The sequence below is a fragment of the Aulonocara sp. 'chitande type north' Nkhata Bay genome, linkage group LG17, assembly GCF_057382095.1.
Source record: "Aulonocara sp. 'chitande type north' Nkhata Bay isolate Kocher_YH1m ecotype deep benthic linkage group LG17, A_spYH_male_GT1.1, whole genome shotgun sequence".
Taxonomy (NCBI): domain Eukaryota; kingdom Metazoa; phylum Chordata; class Actinopteri; order Cichliformes; family Cichlidae; genus Aulonocara; species Aulonocara sp. 'chitande type north' Nkhata Bay.
The window spans coordinates 24,031,194-24,047,917 of record NC_141360.1 but is presented as its reverse complement, the minus strand read 5'-3'; the positions used below and the strand labels follow the sequence as shown (position 1 = coordinate 24,047,917).

At 38.3% G+C, this 16,724-nt stretch overlaps 1 protein-coding gene across 1 annotated transcript; it reads right to left on the bottom strand.

Moving 5' to 3' along the window:
• Positions 1-69: 69 nt before the first annotated feature.
• On the bottom strand, positions 70-15,568 carry gnsa (glucosamine (N-acetyl)-6-sulfatase a). The gene is made up of 14 exons (XM_086268962.1): positions 15,252-15,568; positions 12,501-12,560; positions 10,610-10,816; positions 9,316-9,381; positions 7,201-7,299; positions 6,624-6,791; positions 6,385-6,467; positions 5,641-5,759; positions 5,225-5,328; positions 4,264-4,365; positions 3,875-3,985; positions 3,651-3,761; positions 2,998-3,158; positions 70-2,618 (listed from the first exon to the last, which is right to left on the bottom strand). Exons 1-14 carry the CDS (start codon positions 15,420-15,422, stop codon positions 2,543-2,545), a joined length of 1,638 nt encoding a protein of 545 aa, XP_086125088.1. The 5' UTR covers positions 15,423-15,568; the 3' UTR covers positions 70-2,542.
• Positions 15,569-16,724: the final 1,156 nt, after the last annotated feature.

Sequence of the window (16,724 nt, the reverse complement as noted above, 5' to 3'; positions counted from 1 at the left end):
AATAAATATTTCAGGCAGTGTGGGACACTTTGGGACCTTTTTAAAGTGAAAAACTGAAGCAGAACGTGATTGCTTTAGAATAGATCTTTATTTGGACAAAAACACAAGCCAAAAATACATAATCAAAAACTACTCAAGGGTGCCAAAACGACTGAACTGTTCTGACAGAGCGGAAAGTGCATCAGTGAGTCCAAGATACGATCAGTGATCAGTTGTATGGGGGAGGCGGCAAAACAGTCCAGTGGAGGATTTCGATGATCACGTGAATTCAGTCCAGTTTTTTGAATACAGAGCAAGAGGCAATACATGAACACAATAATATTATTAAAGAGTAACAAGACAGTAGAACATGGGAAAGTCTTTTCGGTTCTCAGTCAACATGACACGCAGTCTGTTTTAAAAACAGATGTTTAGCATTTTCCCTCTGAGGTTTCCACCTCAGAGTGATCTGCACACATCTTACTGAACATAAATTTTACAAGTTTGAACATCAGCACAATGTTTTCAGTTCACATAGGCCATGAATTTGTGTGTCTCAAGTTTGAGAAGTGCATCAGAAATGTAGTTTTGCTCCATCTTTTCCCCACTAGGATGGTTTTGGAAGGGTTGTTTGGTGCACGGTCTTTTATTTTGAAAGATTACAGGATGCTCTGTACTGTTGCTACATCTGACTTGCTGTCCTCCTATTTTTGGCAACCTGTGGCATATCTCGTCTTGTGCCAAGGATTCAATCGGAGTTTAATTGAGGGGTCGGCAGAATAATGTCAGCAAACTCTTATTTTTAATTTTAAAAAACCCTTATTAATTAAAATTAAAAGTTGTTTATCTTGGACATTGTGCTAAATTGGGAAGGGGGATCGTGTTAGAGTTACCATATAAAACCTGGGAGACTGAAATGATCAAATTTTGTTTGCTACCTTCATCACAGGAGGATGTGCAGGGCAACTTGAGAGGGTAATGTGACTGTGGCTTGAACTTGAGTTGATTAATCAGTCGTATAATTCTGATAATTTAAAATTTACTTGCTAAATAATTGTAAGATCTATTTGTTTCGGCCTGTCAGAGGAACCTCTTTTGCTCTGAGAACTTTGCTCTAAACCTGATAAAATTAACCTGAATACATGAACTGTTTACGAAAATCTTAAAGTGGAGCCTTGTTTGCAGTTTAGAGCTTGTATTTGCCGAAGTATTTCAAGTACAACTTTCTGCAGAGCCCCTAGAGTCCCTTAAGGTGCCATTTCCTTATCGTACGCACAGGATTATTTATTATAAACTCCTACGTGTCTGTAATGAATGCATACAGCTGTAGTATAACGGAGAAAAATCTGCTAAAAAAGTTTTAGTTTGACCTAAGAAAGTTTTACGGTGTTAGGTAGTGGTTTGCAAGATTGGTCTTTGGACTGGAGGATGAACCTAAGTTTTCAGCTAACGTCAGCACTTGTTTTTACTCAGGGGAAATATTGTAAGGAAAAAAAAAAATACTGTCTAGTCTGTTTTCTAGTTTTACGCAGATGGCTCCATTGATTAGATTACTGCTTTGAATAGAAACAAGTTTACTAATTGGTGCAAAATAAAAAAAGAAAACAAACCCCAAAACAACAACAACTAAAATTGGAGTAGAAACTTCTTGGACAGACTTTTGTATCATTAACTACACAGCAGGTCACATTATTTGTCAAACAACTACAATGAACAAAGGCATTAAAAATAAAGTTGAAATTCCGGTTTAGTTACTCAAAGTACCTGAAGTAAATCTATGCTGGCATCCACCAGTTAAAGAGGGCCTGATCATATAATCCTTATACCATAATATAACTAAAATAAATGGGTTATTTTTAAATTAAACTACCTTACAGTTGTTATGAAGAGTTAGATTAACGGTAAAGACCAGAACTGCTTTTTGTAGCAGCCTGTAAATGTGTTTATTTCTAGTGCTAAGTTTGACATTTTAACATGGGGAATCTATTGGGACTGCCTCACTTTTGAAGCCACCCTCAAGTGGCCATTAGAGGAACTGCAGTTTATGCCATTCACAGTGACCAAGTCATATAAGTGAATTTATAGTAAAATTTAAAATGAGTGCATGAGATAGGGGGGGAAAAACAGTCACACCTAATGGGAAAGTAAGGGCTCTGTAGCTTTCTCTGATAAATTCAAGTGTTCAACCATAAATTAAACATTTAGAAGAGTGAGTAGTTGAAAGGAATTAAAGTGATATGTTCAGTGCAAAGTAAGGCTTATATGAAAACAGGGTTTTAATTCATGGCTTGCCCCGTGTAAATCAGTTCTGAATAATCTGGCTCTCTTTCACACCTACTGACAAAATAATTGAAAAGCAGTCCAAACAGACAGTTTAAAAGGTGGGCCTCCTATCTTCCAGCAGCGCCATAATATGACCCCCACCTGATCCCTTCTCCATCCTCATCTTACAAAGAGACTGGCTCAGGAGGCCCGACAACAAGGCAACAACATCAGGAAAGGCTGAATACATCACTCAACGCAGCCTTTCTTCCCCAGCTTCCCCACATCCTTCGCAGTCTTCCTACTTCACTGTCTGCCTGAGTCTGCTGAGCCTCCAGCTGTGGCTGGTAAACATTTGCCGTGGGTCAAATTTATACCTGAGGGGAGGAAAATATCACAGGGTAGAATAATTAATGCTTGTGTGTTAATAGAGCCTGGAAAACTTTACTAGAAAGGTAAAAAAAAAATGTAATTAATTAATTAAAAACTAATTGCTGACTTAAATAGAACTCTTGAGTAACAGGATATTTTTATTTTCAAGGTATTTATCAAGAAATCACAACTCATTACATGAAAAATACTGAAAAGTACACAGTAATTGTGTATTTATACAATAGCCATGATTTAAATAGTTTAGAAAAAAGTGAATGCACGGGATAAACATTTAAATTCCCAAAAGTGTGAGAGAATTTACATATAATTTTATTGATTTAAAAAAAAAAAAAAAGATAAAATGCAGATTTTTGCTGAACAGACCTCGGATCGTACACGCCGGGTGTCCGACATGACTGTGCGGAGCAGGACTGCAGCATCATCAGCCGGTGGTTCATCTTCTCCAGGACTTCCTTGTCAATGGTTTTTGCAATGTTGGTCAGCTGGTACGGGTCTGCAGTCACGTTGTAGACTTCTACGAAAACCTACAGAACATAGACATCTGTGAAATATGCTAATGATTCAAAACTGAAGAAACTCAAGGACATGCCATTCTCGATTTGACCACTAGATGCCAGCAAATCAAAGACTTTCAAAACCTGCACACAGCGCTTTTAAACGTGCTATACGAAGCATTTTTCACATGGTAAATCCTCTTTTATCACTAGCGCTGCAACAGATGTTAACTTAAAAGTGAGACATTCCCAACTGTCCCAGTTGCTTGACTGATTTCTATATTAAGGATATGTGCTCACTTTCTTACACAAAAATATAAAAAGGAGCACTTTTGGTTAGTTCAGCTTTATGAACTAACCGTCACCAGATTAATGCAGCACAGCTAAGTTGCACAGCTAATCGTAGCCATCTTGCCTAACATTAGTGCCAACAAAAATAACATTTGAATACAAATGTTAGCTGGCTAGCTTGACAAATTGCTAAAGACTGAAAATCAAAAGCAAATAAATACAATACTATACCTCATTGTCATCAAATTCGCAGTACTGCAGGTTGGAAGAGCGGGCGATGGTGCGCACACAGGCGTAAGTGTTGTTGTAAGAGTCCTCACACACACAGTCTGGGAAACACTCCTATAGAAAAAACGTTTGTTATTGGTGTTTAATTTTTGGTGCCGCTGAAAAACCCCAAAAAACAAAACAACCCACAACAACAACAAAGTTTTACTTCATCCCTGTTTCCATACCGACACTCCGGGACCCAGTAGCGGGCAGGCAGGGTCCGACTTGTTCCTGCCCTCGCCTTCGTACTCCACCAGGATGTCTGTCCTCCAACTGCTGCCGTTCATCTTCCCCTCCTGGTGACACACACAGATATGAACAAGTGTGACTTTAAATTTATTTTGTTACCTAATAATCGTTACTGAGTTTTGTTGATAAGTTGTCATTTACCTCTTATTATATTATTAGTAATGTGTTGATGTGGCAATTGATCAACATTTGATGATGTAAAAATATCTACAAATAAAAGGATTTATTTGTGTACTTGGGTCTGACTAAGCATATTAATATTCAACCGTCTCCTTTACCTTGTATTATAGACAACAAAAGCAGAACACAAGCTTAGTTTTCTCACCATAATTGGCAGAAACGACATGCCGTCCATTTGGGTCTTGTTGACGTTGTACCCGGCGATGTCCAGGATGGTCGGGCCAAGGTCAACGTTCGCTACCAACATCTGGAAAGACAAAAGAAACACTCAATCCAACAAATGTGGCCAGCAAAATGGATGCACCATCTCTAAACACAGATCCTGTGCATCTGTTCAAAGTAGATTTTTTTCCTCTCTTTGCTGCTTTTCCTCTTTTTGGGACCAACAGGAGGGCTCATGCTGCTACACTGAATATAAATCCACTAACAAGATAAAAACAGGATATGCATTTATTTATAACACATAGGTGACTAATATTTACTGCTTTATTACTTTTACTTTATTTAACCAAGAACTAATACCAAAAACATCAATGGCAACAAAGTGTGAAACATCAATTAAAGTCAATGTTTTCTACCAGCAACAAGGATAATAATATTCAGCCAAAACATATGCAGGTAGAAGTAACTGCAAATGTTCTCAAACTTTCTGGATTGTGGGTGGTTCCACTGAGTTTCTGGTGATATGATGTTAATTGTTTCAGTTTTTAGCTCTCAGTTTACACCCCGATGTCCAAAATAAACTAAATATGTGTAAAATGCAAACAAAAACAGAATGCAGTGATCTGTGAGGGAGTTATAGATAACTTAAAGTGAATGGAAACTTAAACACTGGCCTGGATCTTGAAAGAATATAGCATCCGTTTAATTTTTATGATAGTAACGCTTTAAAAAAAAACCTATACTGGAACCATTTCCTTAAATATGTCAGAGGTTATAAGATTATAATATAGACAGAGAATATGATTTCAACAGTAACTGTATTAATAGAGGATCAGTGAATAATGATAAATACTAAATATTGATTAGAGAGCAAGGGCATCTCATCTTTCGTGTGTGTGTGTGTGTGTGTGTGTGTGTGTGTGTGTGTGTGTGTGTGTGTGTACCTGGCTGGTCTGGTTGGGTTTGATATTTGGTCCTCTGACCATGAGAGGAACTCTGATGTCAAACTCATACAGCTGCCTTTTATCCACTGGGAGAGAGAACTGACCTGAAACAGGAACAGAGTCCTTTCATTTTCTTTACTCTGCATCCAAAAAACAAGTCTCACGCACTTCTTATCATCTGAGACGTCACTTTTAGGTTGTGACTGAGATTTGGCCACATTTTCAACAGTACTGACAATTTTAAAGCAGTTTTGTTTCTCATGTTTTAAACCTTTGGAGGTATAAAAGGGTGGGAAACAATTAGCAGTGAGAGCTAACCAAACCCTACCACACTAAAAACCTTGTGAATGTTAAACTATCCTCTGAAAAACTGTAGATGTTGAAATAAAAAACAAAAAGCGCTCGCACAGACATACCTGTGTGATATCCATTATCAGAAGTAAAGAAGATGTAGGTATTGTTCAGTTCACCTCTGACCTCCAACCTCTTCACTATTTTCTCCACCAGGTCGTCCACTGACAGTAACGTTTGCCACCTGTAGGACGAGATAAACCGGGAATGAGTGGTCTGTAAGGGTCTACCTTACAGTATAAAGTGCCTAAGTCGACTGTCGTTGTGATTTGGTGCTGTAGAAATAAAATTGAATTGAACTGAAGCCTCGTAGCTGCATTCTGGATGATTTGCTGACCCTTTGTAGGACTGTTTTCTTGTCATTGGTCGGCTATAGCACAAACTAAGAGGTGTTCTCTGGGCCACTACACCAGGCTCATCGAGGCTGTAAAGCACAATGTGATGGTGGAGTCCAAGCAAAGGATGACAGACTCGGGGATGAAGCAGCTGATTATATTTCATGTCAGAAAAAACTTGGCCAATAAAATATTTACAGTGGAGAAACGTATAAATGGTATTTTTAAATTAATATTGACTCATTTAAGAAAGCTGGTGGCCAGAAAGGAGCTGCACACACACTGCTGCAAAAACAAGATAAATCTGTGGGAAACTATGTTAAGACCTGAAGGTGAAAAGAAAGGAGGAGAATTAGGAGGATGTGAAAGGTGACAGAAAGCAGTGGTCTGGTAAGGAGCTGAGGAGGATGTTTCAAAAAGGAAATAAGGAAGTGGAGCAAAGAAAGAGGAAGGTGAGGAGGTGAAGCGACTGACCGTCCCCTGAAGGCATCATCCAGAAACCGAATGGAGGAGTTTGACATGGGAGTTTTAGCCTGTCTGATCAACCAGTGTTTGTCCTGAGGGGAGAAATGAAAGTGATCATGATTAGCAAGGTCCTCTTTAGCGTAGAGACTGATGTAACCCAACAGAACTTATTAACAGAGCCCTTTCTTCCATCTTACTTTGGAACCAGCGAAATTCAGCAAGAACTTTAAAAAAAAAAAAAATTCTACCTTCCCGTGGACGTTGAAGTTGGGATCTCGGGGAGCTTTGGTGTTGTTGAAGCGTTTCTGGTACTGAGGTGCTGCCGTCCAGGGGGAGTGGGGGGCCGGCGTGGACACCATCATGAAGAACGGCTGGTAGCTGGTTTTATACTGGAGGAAGTCTAGAGACATGTTGGCCTGAGAACGAGGAAGAGAGTGATCAGAGCCTTTGATCGCTGATCATTTCTGCATGTGACCCTTACATCATTGTACATGGCTGTCTCTCTGTCAGACTGTTGGTCTTACCAACAATATAAAAGAAGTTACCTCTTTTTCTCTGACATTATATTAAGTCAAACATAACAAAAAAAAAAAAAAGCGGAGTAGAGCCCTCTCTTAAAATCTAGGGGGGGGGGGGGGGGTTTCACCCAAAAACCTTTACGGTAATTTATCAAGCAGACATGAATTCTGTCTTTTCTATTTTGTCCCTAAAAATGGAAGTGTGAACCAAAAACTGTCTTTAAAGTAACAAGATAAGGATGCTTTACATTTGTGGCTATATAAATGAAGTAAAGGACGGTGTGCAGTCATATCAAAGGTCTCTCACCAGTAGATCTGTCAGGTAATCTTTGCTGTAGTCGGCTCCGTGCTTCTGAGCCTTCCCATTCACTGATAGTGTGTAGTTGTAGTATTTAGAGTTTTTATCCTGGAAAACACAAACGACACGACTCTGTAAAACACTTCAGGTTTAAAGAGCCACTCGGATCATGTGTAAAGAACTGCAAATTATTACGTAAGCACATGTACCATCCTCTTCATTTCAGATTTCCCAGCCTTAAATCACACAGAATAAAACACCTAGTGGAAGAAATCATTTCCAGGTGTGTATTATATGTATGTATCTATATAATCTTGGTCTAAGAAGCTGAAGTGAATTTTAAGAAGTCAATATAAAAAGCCTGATATTTATTTTTGAACCATGCACGGGGTTAGGGTTAAGAAACCTGGAAACCTTCAGGGTTCAGAAAAAAAGTCCTCTTTCGCACTGACTAAAATTTAATTATTTTTCTTAAAAACAGCACTTACAACTGTTGCTCACAGCTGATCACATGAAGTCACCAATGATCAGAGACGAGCTGCAGTTCATGGAAACATATTGTTAAAAGTTCCCTCAAAGCATAGTGATAGTGACTCTGGTGCAGCGCCAGAAGGATTATTGGCTTAAACTGCCAAAATCATATAAATCGCATGAGTCTCGCTCTTTGTTATGATAAACTTCCAAGTCATGGGACCACGGCTCTAATCTGTGTTTGTTCATCCAGTGACAGTGAAGATAAACCAGTCTGCACGGCAGTCTGGACGTGACCTCTGACTTCTGCAAACCAGTTAGAGACCTTCTGTAAATCCACACAAATCTAACTTTAGCCTTTTTATTAGTCTGTCTCCTTATTTAGCCACATGACTGCCTACATTTCACAGTGGTGTGTGAGGTAGCTTCATATCAGATCTGATTTAATCAGAAATACACATTTTTGCAACATTAAATATGAACTGGGAACTCATGGAAATAATAAAACAAAGAAAAATATGGATAAAAAACAAACAACTTTTGTGTGTCAAGATGGTGATAAAAGTGAGACAGACATTCTGCAACCTCGCTTTAATAAAGAATAACCTAAATACAACCAGCTGAGTCAAGATCTCTATTGCAAAGTCATGGAGATTTAAAAATTACACATAATGCTCAATTTTCTGACCAATTTTCTGATACTGAACTTGTCCTATTTCCCATCAGTAGCAGGGAAAGAACTACATTGGTTGTACTGCGCAGACCATCTGAAGCTGAAGAAGATCATTAACCGCAGAATACAAACTGCACTTTATTTCCTCACTTGAAAGGAAAGAGTAGCAGAGAGTTAATTCGATACGCTCCCATGGTACTACATCTAAAACTCTTATATGTCCTTCTCCCCGGCATTAACAGTTAAGGTTTGCACCTTAGGAATTAAGGGATAAGATGCTTTGTAAATGACTTCTCTTCTGACAGATTTAATCCTAACTTTTCAGGGAAATTCGCAGTAAACATGATGGTTTTAGGATTTAAACAAGCCTTCATTTCCAGGAGCTGAATTTTCCTTTGGAGCAGCATTTAACTCAGATGTTGAACTAAATAAACTCAGTTTGATTGATAGCATCAACAGGCAGACGCCCAAAATGACCACATCATGTGACGATCAATACATCAATCACTGTTCACAGAGACAGACGAGCAGCTTTATCGCAGATGCAGAATTTGCTAATAGAAAACGTAAGACTCCAATCAGCAAAGGCAGCCGAGTCTCTAAACAAGTTCTCAGAAGAAGCAGCGAAGCCACAGACACTTTGGATTGTCTAAGAAAAATGCTGAGGAATAAAAGCAGTAATAGAAGAGCAGACGAACACAAGGCAAAATGATGCTGCAGTGAAACATGACAGCTCAAATTCACGGCTGTTTCTTTACTCTGGAGTTTAACCCTTAGGTTTATAAGACCTCTAAAGACAAAGAGGGCCAAATGTTCCTCAGACCACAGGAATTTGAGTTTCTCAGAAACTTGTGGAGTCAGTCCAACTTGAAATGGTATAGTTTTGAGATTATAGTTGCATGACTGTCTCCGACAATAAGGTAAGCTCTAAAACTGGTCCATGATCTATAAAAGCAAATAATGTGAACATTCAGACTTACCAGCCCGACCCAGTAACTCCAACCTGGAGGAATGTGCTCCACTCCACCAGCTTCCGAGTGCCCATACTGCAAAATAGCATAAATGTTGAGTATGTGCAGTTCTGCATGACGAGATGAAGAGAATTACCCTGCAAAAAAAATAGATGAGCACGACATATAAACGCATATGTTCTTCATGGTTTCCATTTCAGACCTCACCGCCACGTTTCAAAAAGATTTCCACCTTTCAGACAGGATCGATTTGCTCAGCAAAACAGTATTTAAACCAAATTTAAGTGTAAAAGTTTAATTTTTTGTTGAAATACATTTTATTGAAAATCATTTATTTATTTGAAACATAAATGACATCACAGCTGATTTCCATGTAGAGACATTTGCAAGATTTTTAGTTATCTTCCAAATTCCCTGCGAGCCACACTGTGTGACATTGATCTACCTGATGTATGCGACTGTACAATGACGTGAATCATGCCGTGTTTATTCTGCAGGACTCGACCTGCTCAATCCAGTTTGAAAATGTTCTTTCATTTTCTGGTACATAAATGCTCAAAGACAGAGTGAAAAGGAGAAGTAGCAAAACAGGCCCAAGTGGCTTTTTTGGTGACACTTTAAACGTCCTAACAAACAGGACGTTCTGGTTCTCTATTTGACCATCTGTTAATCACAAGGGGAGATGTAACCTTCACCCTCAGATGATAGATCGTATGACTGCACATCTAATGACAGTCTCCTGAACAATGCAGTAAAGATGCCTCACTTTTATGCATCTCTGACACATGCATACGATTTAAAACTTCAATATATTTTATTTGAAATTACAATATAATGATATTTATGTACAAAGTTTACCTACTCAGAGAGAGGTATACTAGAAAAAGAGGCAACAAATCTGGTTCATACAGGAAAAATTAAATAAAATATAATGCAAGTAATTTTAGATATTGGATAACCCAAGTTATTTTATAGAAAAGAAAAACACATAATTATATTTTAAGTAAACTTAAGTAGTGCATAACTAATTTTACAGGACAAGAGATAAATGACACTGTACGTTTCCACATTTTAAGTACTGTAAACAACTGTAATTAGCTAATTTTCTGGAAATGTAGTGGTTAAAAACAAACAAAAAAAGAATATTCTGTGTTTTTCAATTCCATTTAATTACAGGGGAATTACACCAACAAATTATTTTTTAGCTCCTTCATTCTTCAGATAACAGCGCAGTACAAGAACAAAGGGGGACAACCTCTTACTAAAGGCAAGTCACCGATTCTGGCAAAAAAGAGACACTCACCTGGTTGAGATATTTCCCAGCAAAGAATGTCTGGTAGCCAGCGGAGGCCTTCAGTAAGGCGGGGAAGGTGTGCGGCTCCTCGCTCTTCTGCCAGGCTTTGCTGCTACAGTTTCCATCCAAGGTGTTGTTGATGACGTGGTGGTTGTGGGGGTATTTCCCCGTCAAGATGCTGGCACGACTGGGGCAGCAGAGCGGGCTGGCAACAAACTGAGGGAAAAAGACGCGAGACGAAACTGAAAGGATTTTCTTTAATTATATTTGACTTGTGATTCTCTACATGCAGCTTTTATGTAAAGTCATTTTAGATAATGCTACAAAATAATGTACAGACGCAAAGCAGGGCTAAAACGATACACTTAATAGTCCCTGAAAGCTGTATATAAAAGATGTACAAAATGTTGGGTCTGAAAAGTAAAGCTAGCGCAAAATGTCTTAAAATGTCGTTCTCTCTAATGGCCAGCAGGGGGCGGCGACTCTGATTGCAAAAAGAAGTTATATAGAAGTGGGCGAGAATTTTTTTTCCCTACTTGATTAATTTATTACCTTAAACACTTTCTCAATAAATTTATGGTCCCAGTTGGTCAAGTCAAGTCTCACTTTATATTCATATGGTTATTTGAAATTTTATGGTCCTATTTAGTGTCCAAAAGAACCATAAAACAGGGTTTACTTTAGGGTTAAGCTACCTTGTGATTAGGAGCTTGCTGCATTAGCATGTAGCATATCTGTTTTTTTTGTTTTTTAAAACCTGGTCCTTCCTGCATTTGTGCCGTGAAGCTACGATCTCAGGTTTCAAAAGATTTCACAAATCAAATGGGTGATATTACAGTAGCTAAGTCCATCTTTGATATACAGTCTATGCTGATGACAAGAGGAACATGTAGGCAGTAGGGCTGGGCGATATATCGAGTTTTTTTTTTAAATATAGATATATTTTCATACGAGATACAAGATGTGACAATATCGTTTATATCGATATAGTCTATGTTACGTTATAATTATACTTGTGGAGCCGCAGGTTTGCCTCTCTCTCGTCCACTTTTGTCTCTACGCAACGTTACTCGGCCTCGCCTCTCCTTCACTGAACACAACTCCGCCTCCCCCATAGCTTCACCTGCAGGCAATGACAAGATGAAAGCGGAAAATCTCCGTTAGCGAGTTACCGTGCGTGGGGCTGGACGGCGTCAACGTGCTAACGAGCTAACCGCGCTAACGACATGCAGCCCGGAGGGGCTGCACGGCCTAAAATCCTTTCATTTTCTCATAAATCGACAGTGCGCCTTATGTATGAATTCTGGTTGTGCTTACTGACCGCGAACCGATTTTATGTGGTACACAGCGCTCAGCAATCTGTCAAAAAATGTTTTAATATGACTTTGCTAAGCTACGGAGCTGCACCGCTTGATAGATTGTCGGAGGATTACGGCTACCGAGGAGGAGCCTCGCGGAGTGATACGTACTGTGTGTGTATAAGGACCACAAATGGCCCCTGTTCAGAGACGTGGTGCAGCTGTGAAATCTGTCTTTGTTATTATGCTCAGCGTCTATTAGTTTACATTTTGACTGCACAATTGTGAGCTTTTTGTTATGCACAAAAACAACATTGTTTTCTTTTATTTATGGACCATGATTATTTAATAAATGCTGATAATTTATTTTTGAGTAATTTCTTCATGTACATCTACGCTGTATGTAAATAAAAGTGCCCGTGTGACATCTGGGACACAGTGTGACTAAGAACTCTCTTTTTGTTCTTAACTTATGGCTTTAAAAAATAAAAAATAAAAAATAAAAATCGAGATATATATCTTATATCGCCATCCAGCTAAAAAATATCGAGATATGAATTTTGGGTCATATCGCCCAGCCCTAGTAGGCAGGCTATACTTACTGCGTTTGTGAAGGTCATCCCTGCGTCACCAATGAGTTTTTTCGTCTTGTTCAGTGGATTCTGAAAGGAAAACACATTTTATATTTATTTATTTATTTATTTATTTATATGCGCTGACATTAATTAAATTACCTGCACTTAAACTCTTTGTTTGCTTTTTGGCCATCAGCAATAACAGGATGTAGTTTTTGTCCTATTGAGAAGGCCGCTGTCATAGAAACGGCTTTTTTTTTTAGACCAGCAAATATTTGATCTATTTGAAACAGTGCTTTCAGAGGGTGAAATGCTATAATAAATAACACAAAGTTTAGTTCAGCATTGGAACAGCAACACTGGAGAAGTAAGTAAACGTACATTCATCACATCTTCCCATTTATGAAATTATAATCAAGGATTTCAGATTAAATGCCGATGACTGGATCTCTCTTAGGGTTTAAAAAACACTTGTTATCAAAGGATTAAAAATTTTTTTCGAAACAATTTGAAGAAATGCTTCAGCTCTAACACTAAATCCTCAAAAAGTGCTGTCAGAAAACTGACAAAGTCTCCAAGAAGCCCAAAGCAGACTTGTGCATGTACATTGGGGATTGGCTCAGAAGGAGAAATTGAGGTTTATGACATGATTAATTAACTGAAATGCTTTAGGACTATATAAAACAGGAAGTACTTCAATTAAAACCACCAAAATCTGTCAAAAGTGTCAGCAAACTGATGTCTGAGACTGGTGGACAATCAAGAAAAACACCCATATGATCTGTGCTAAACTGGGCAATCAGCATTACCTCATGATCCCAATGACAGAGTCTTTTCAACTGCAAAGTATTTTATCCATTGTTGTACTATTCACCTTTATCTGTAGATCCTGTTTGAAAGCAGACCACATGTTTGCTTGTGCAAAGATGTCAATAACACCAAAGGTTTCCATGTGGTGCCCTCACTTTTTCACATGACTGTGGTCTCAGACAGAGCAGAGATTACACACCTCTGGAAAAACACTGAGCATTTTGTGCACTAATCAGCACAAAATAAATGGATTAACATACTGTGGCTCTGTAATATAACTGCTGCTACAACTGAAGGTGAATTCGTGTAATACTAGGTTCAGATACTCAGAACTGAAAAATTTGTACCAAAACAGCACAAAATAATCTAAAGTTGGACTCTTTACTCAAACTAAAGACAAAAATAAGGCTCAGCATGTGTTATGATTTTTTATTTTATACATAAATTTAGCATCATGTTTAAATTAAGCTGTTCTTTAGGTAATGGCAATATCTATCAGTAGCTTTATATTAGATGTGGCTTGAAAGTCACCAGTGTGATGTAAATTTGATCAAAGTCAAGCATCAACATGTAGTCAGGAGTTTTTGGACACACACAGGTTAAGAGTAGAAATAAAGGCACAACAACTCCTGACCTTCATTGATGATGTAACAACATTTAACCTGCGAAACACAGCAGTTTAATGTTTTTGGATGGCATATCTACAAGCTATCAGTCTGAGTACATGTGGGTTTGAATCAGCAGATGAAACGAGAAATAAGAAAACCTACAAGTTTTTTTTTGTATGTATCAGCAGTTTTTGTTTTGATTATTGTCTCACATCAGTTACTTTCCGCAGTGACTTTACAGAGTTATGTTTTACTCTTTTAAACAGCAGTGTCCATTAAACAGCATAAAGACCAGGAGTGGGTCAAAAAAATATGAACATTGTAGTGAAATCATTAATCACACTAATTTCTGAATAAAAAGATTTTCCGTTCTTGGTGTGATAGTGATGCCAGATTTACCATGGAGGGGTAAAAATGATCGGAAAGTGTCTTTAAATCAGTTGGTTTAATTTAAAGATGGGAAAATAATGTTGTTGCCGAGGTTTTGTGCCTTTCCCATCTGTAAACTGTAATGCACGTCACATGATCACAGGTCTATTTTGCCTTTTTTTAAAGACATCTTGGGCTATTCATTACCTGTTTGTAAACAAATCTCTCATGAAATGAAAGTAAATGTAACCTAAAATAATGGCTTATGTTCTACACATTTTTAAGAGGGGTGTGAACCTGGCATGATCTTAAAATTTGGCAGTTATTTCTTTCGCACTCTTACCTGCAGAGGTGAATCTAAAGAAGGGCACCGCATTTACCGCACCTGGTCTCCATGACATTTATTTTAAAACTTTAAGTTGCTAACTAATCTAGCTCTATACTGCTAATTTAATTATTTTAGCATCGTTTTTGGGCCAGTAAAAGCCTGATTTAATGGGCCTGGAAGCCCAGTGGGGAGAAATGAAAGCTGGTCAGTTAAAATCATTTTATACCTTCTGTAAGCATAACACTTCTTTCTTTTTAAATATGTGTATAAATGTGCATGTAATAGTTTAACGGGCCTAGCCCACTTGAGATCAGATCGTGCTGTTTGACAGACCAGATTTAAAGTGTTTACTTTGGGATTATTGTAATTATTATGCATTACCATTACTGTCAGACTGGCTATTATAGCACAAACAACTCATTTACGTAGACCCAGTCTTTATAAACATAACATCCTCTGGCTGGCTAAAAACATTTCTTCTAGATTTGTTTTTTAAATTATAATAAAAACATTGGTGGTGATGGATTGACAAGCCTGCTGACTCTGTCGGATGCTTGCATGATGTTTGCTGTCAGGAATGTTAGCTGTCAGCTTTATCCGATCTGGTTTAATGTCATTAAAAAAAAAGACAATGTCATGACTCTCAGATAAGCTCCTACTGACCAGACCCCCGATAGCGACGTCCAGGTCGTCGGTGAGGATCAGAACGATGTTAGGTCTCCGGGAAGAGCTGGCCCCGCTGCTCCCGCTTAGGTGGCTCCACAAAGTGACGCAGATCAGGAGAAAGCTGAACATCTTCGGCCCGGAGCAGCGAAAAGAGCCCATTTTCTTCATCCAGCTACAAACTTCTGAAGCAGAGTGTCTCTACCATCCACGTTGCGCCTTATAACAGCGTGAAATGGAGAGGCCGCTCCTCCGTGACGGCAAAAACACAGGCACGAGCTCAACCCTGACTCAACGCTTCCCTGTTTGCTGGCCACGTGGTGTACGGAAGCCCGCATCATTTGATTTGTAGGCGTGTACCAGTGACTGTCAGTGGCGTATACCCGCCCCTCATGACTACAGCTTTTATTTTATGCTTTAATTTTCTTTCTTTCTTTCTTTCGTCTATCTGTAAAAAAAATAATAAAATTCAAGAGCAATCCTTCAATTAACTTCGCTTTTTAAACAGATTTGCTTCTTAGCAATCAAAATATAGCCAAAGATTTTATCGTACCAGACTGCGATAAACATTTAGTTTCTACTCTAATGCCAAGCTGACGTCAATTCAGAGATTTCTTTGTGATCACCTCTTATGTAATCAAATCACCTTTTCAAAAATGCACATGTTTATTACATTTCTATGAATCTATGAAACGTAAAAATTCAGAACAGTTTCATATGAGTTTTTAAAAATCCGCATTTGGGGCTGGGTTGTATACATTTCACTGCTGGGACATATTTTTGATTGCATTATTATGTTTCTTGTATCAGTTAGCATGAAAATCAACCAGGCTCAAGAGAAATGTACATTTTTAAACAAACACAAGATGTGCTTTTTCATGCTTATTTCATCCTTTACCGTGACACTGGGCTGTTAGAATATGAATATAAGTTACAGATCATTGAAATTTGCCAAGGTAAAAAAACAAAACAAAAACAAAACTCCTGTAAGCTAGACTCACATTGCAAGGATTTTGAAAAATCTAAAGACCTGAAGTTATTTTTATATGAAAGGAAAGCTGTGAAAGATTCACTGCTAAAAGATGGGCCTTGTATTAAAATTTGGGTAAAAAGTATATGTTTCATATCTACTTCATTTTAGCCTTTATTTGTTTATTTAAAATAAATGTATCAATACATATTGAAAAGTTGTTTTTTTTTAATCTTTATTTATACACATATTGAACGTTTAGAGGAGTCACATTACGAATTTCCGTGCAAACGTTAATGAATTGGTCCTCAAAGGTGAAAACGGATTGGTCGAGATACTTTTGGGCTCATCTCTGATTGGCCAATGGAGCAGCTCCCGGCACCTGTCGCACCTGTCGCGCGACCTGAAGAAAGTTTGGCAGCAGTTGGAGAAGTTCAGCGTAGTGGGCTGGTCCATTGTGTAGTCCTGGAGGGGGGGGGAGCAGTGAATTCCAGTTCTGAATA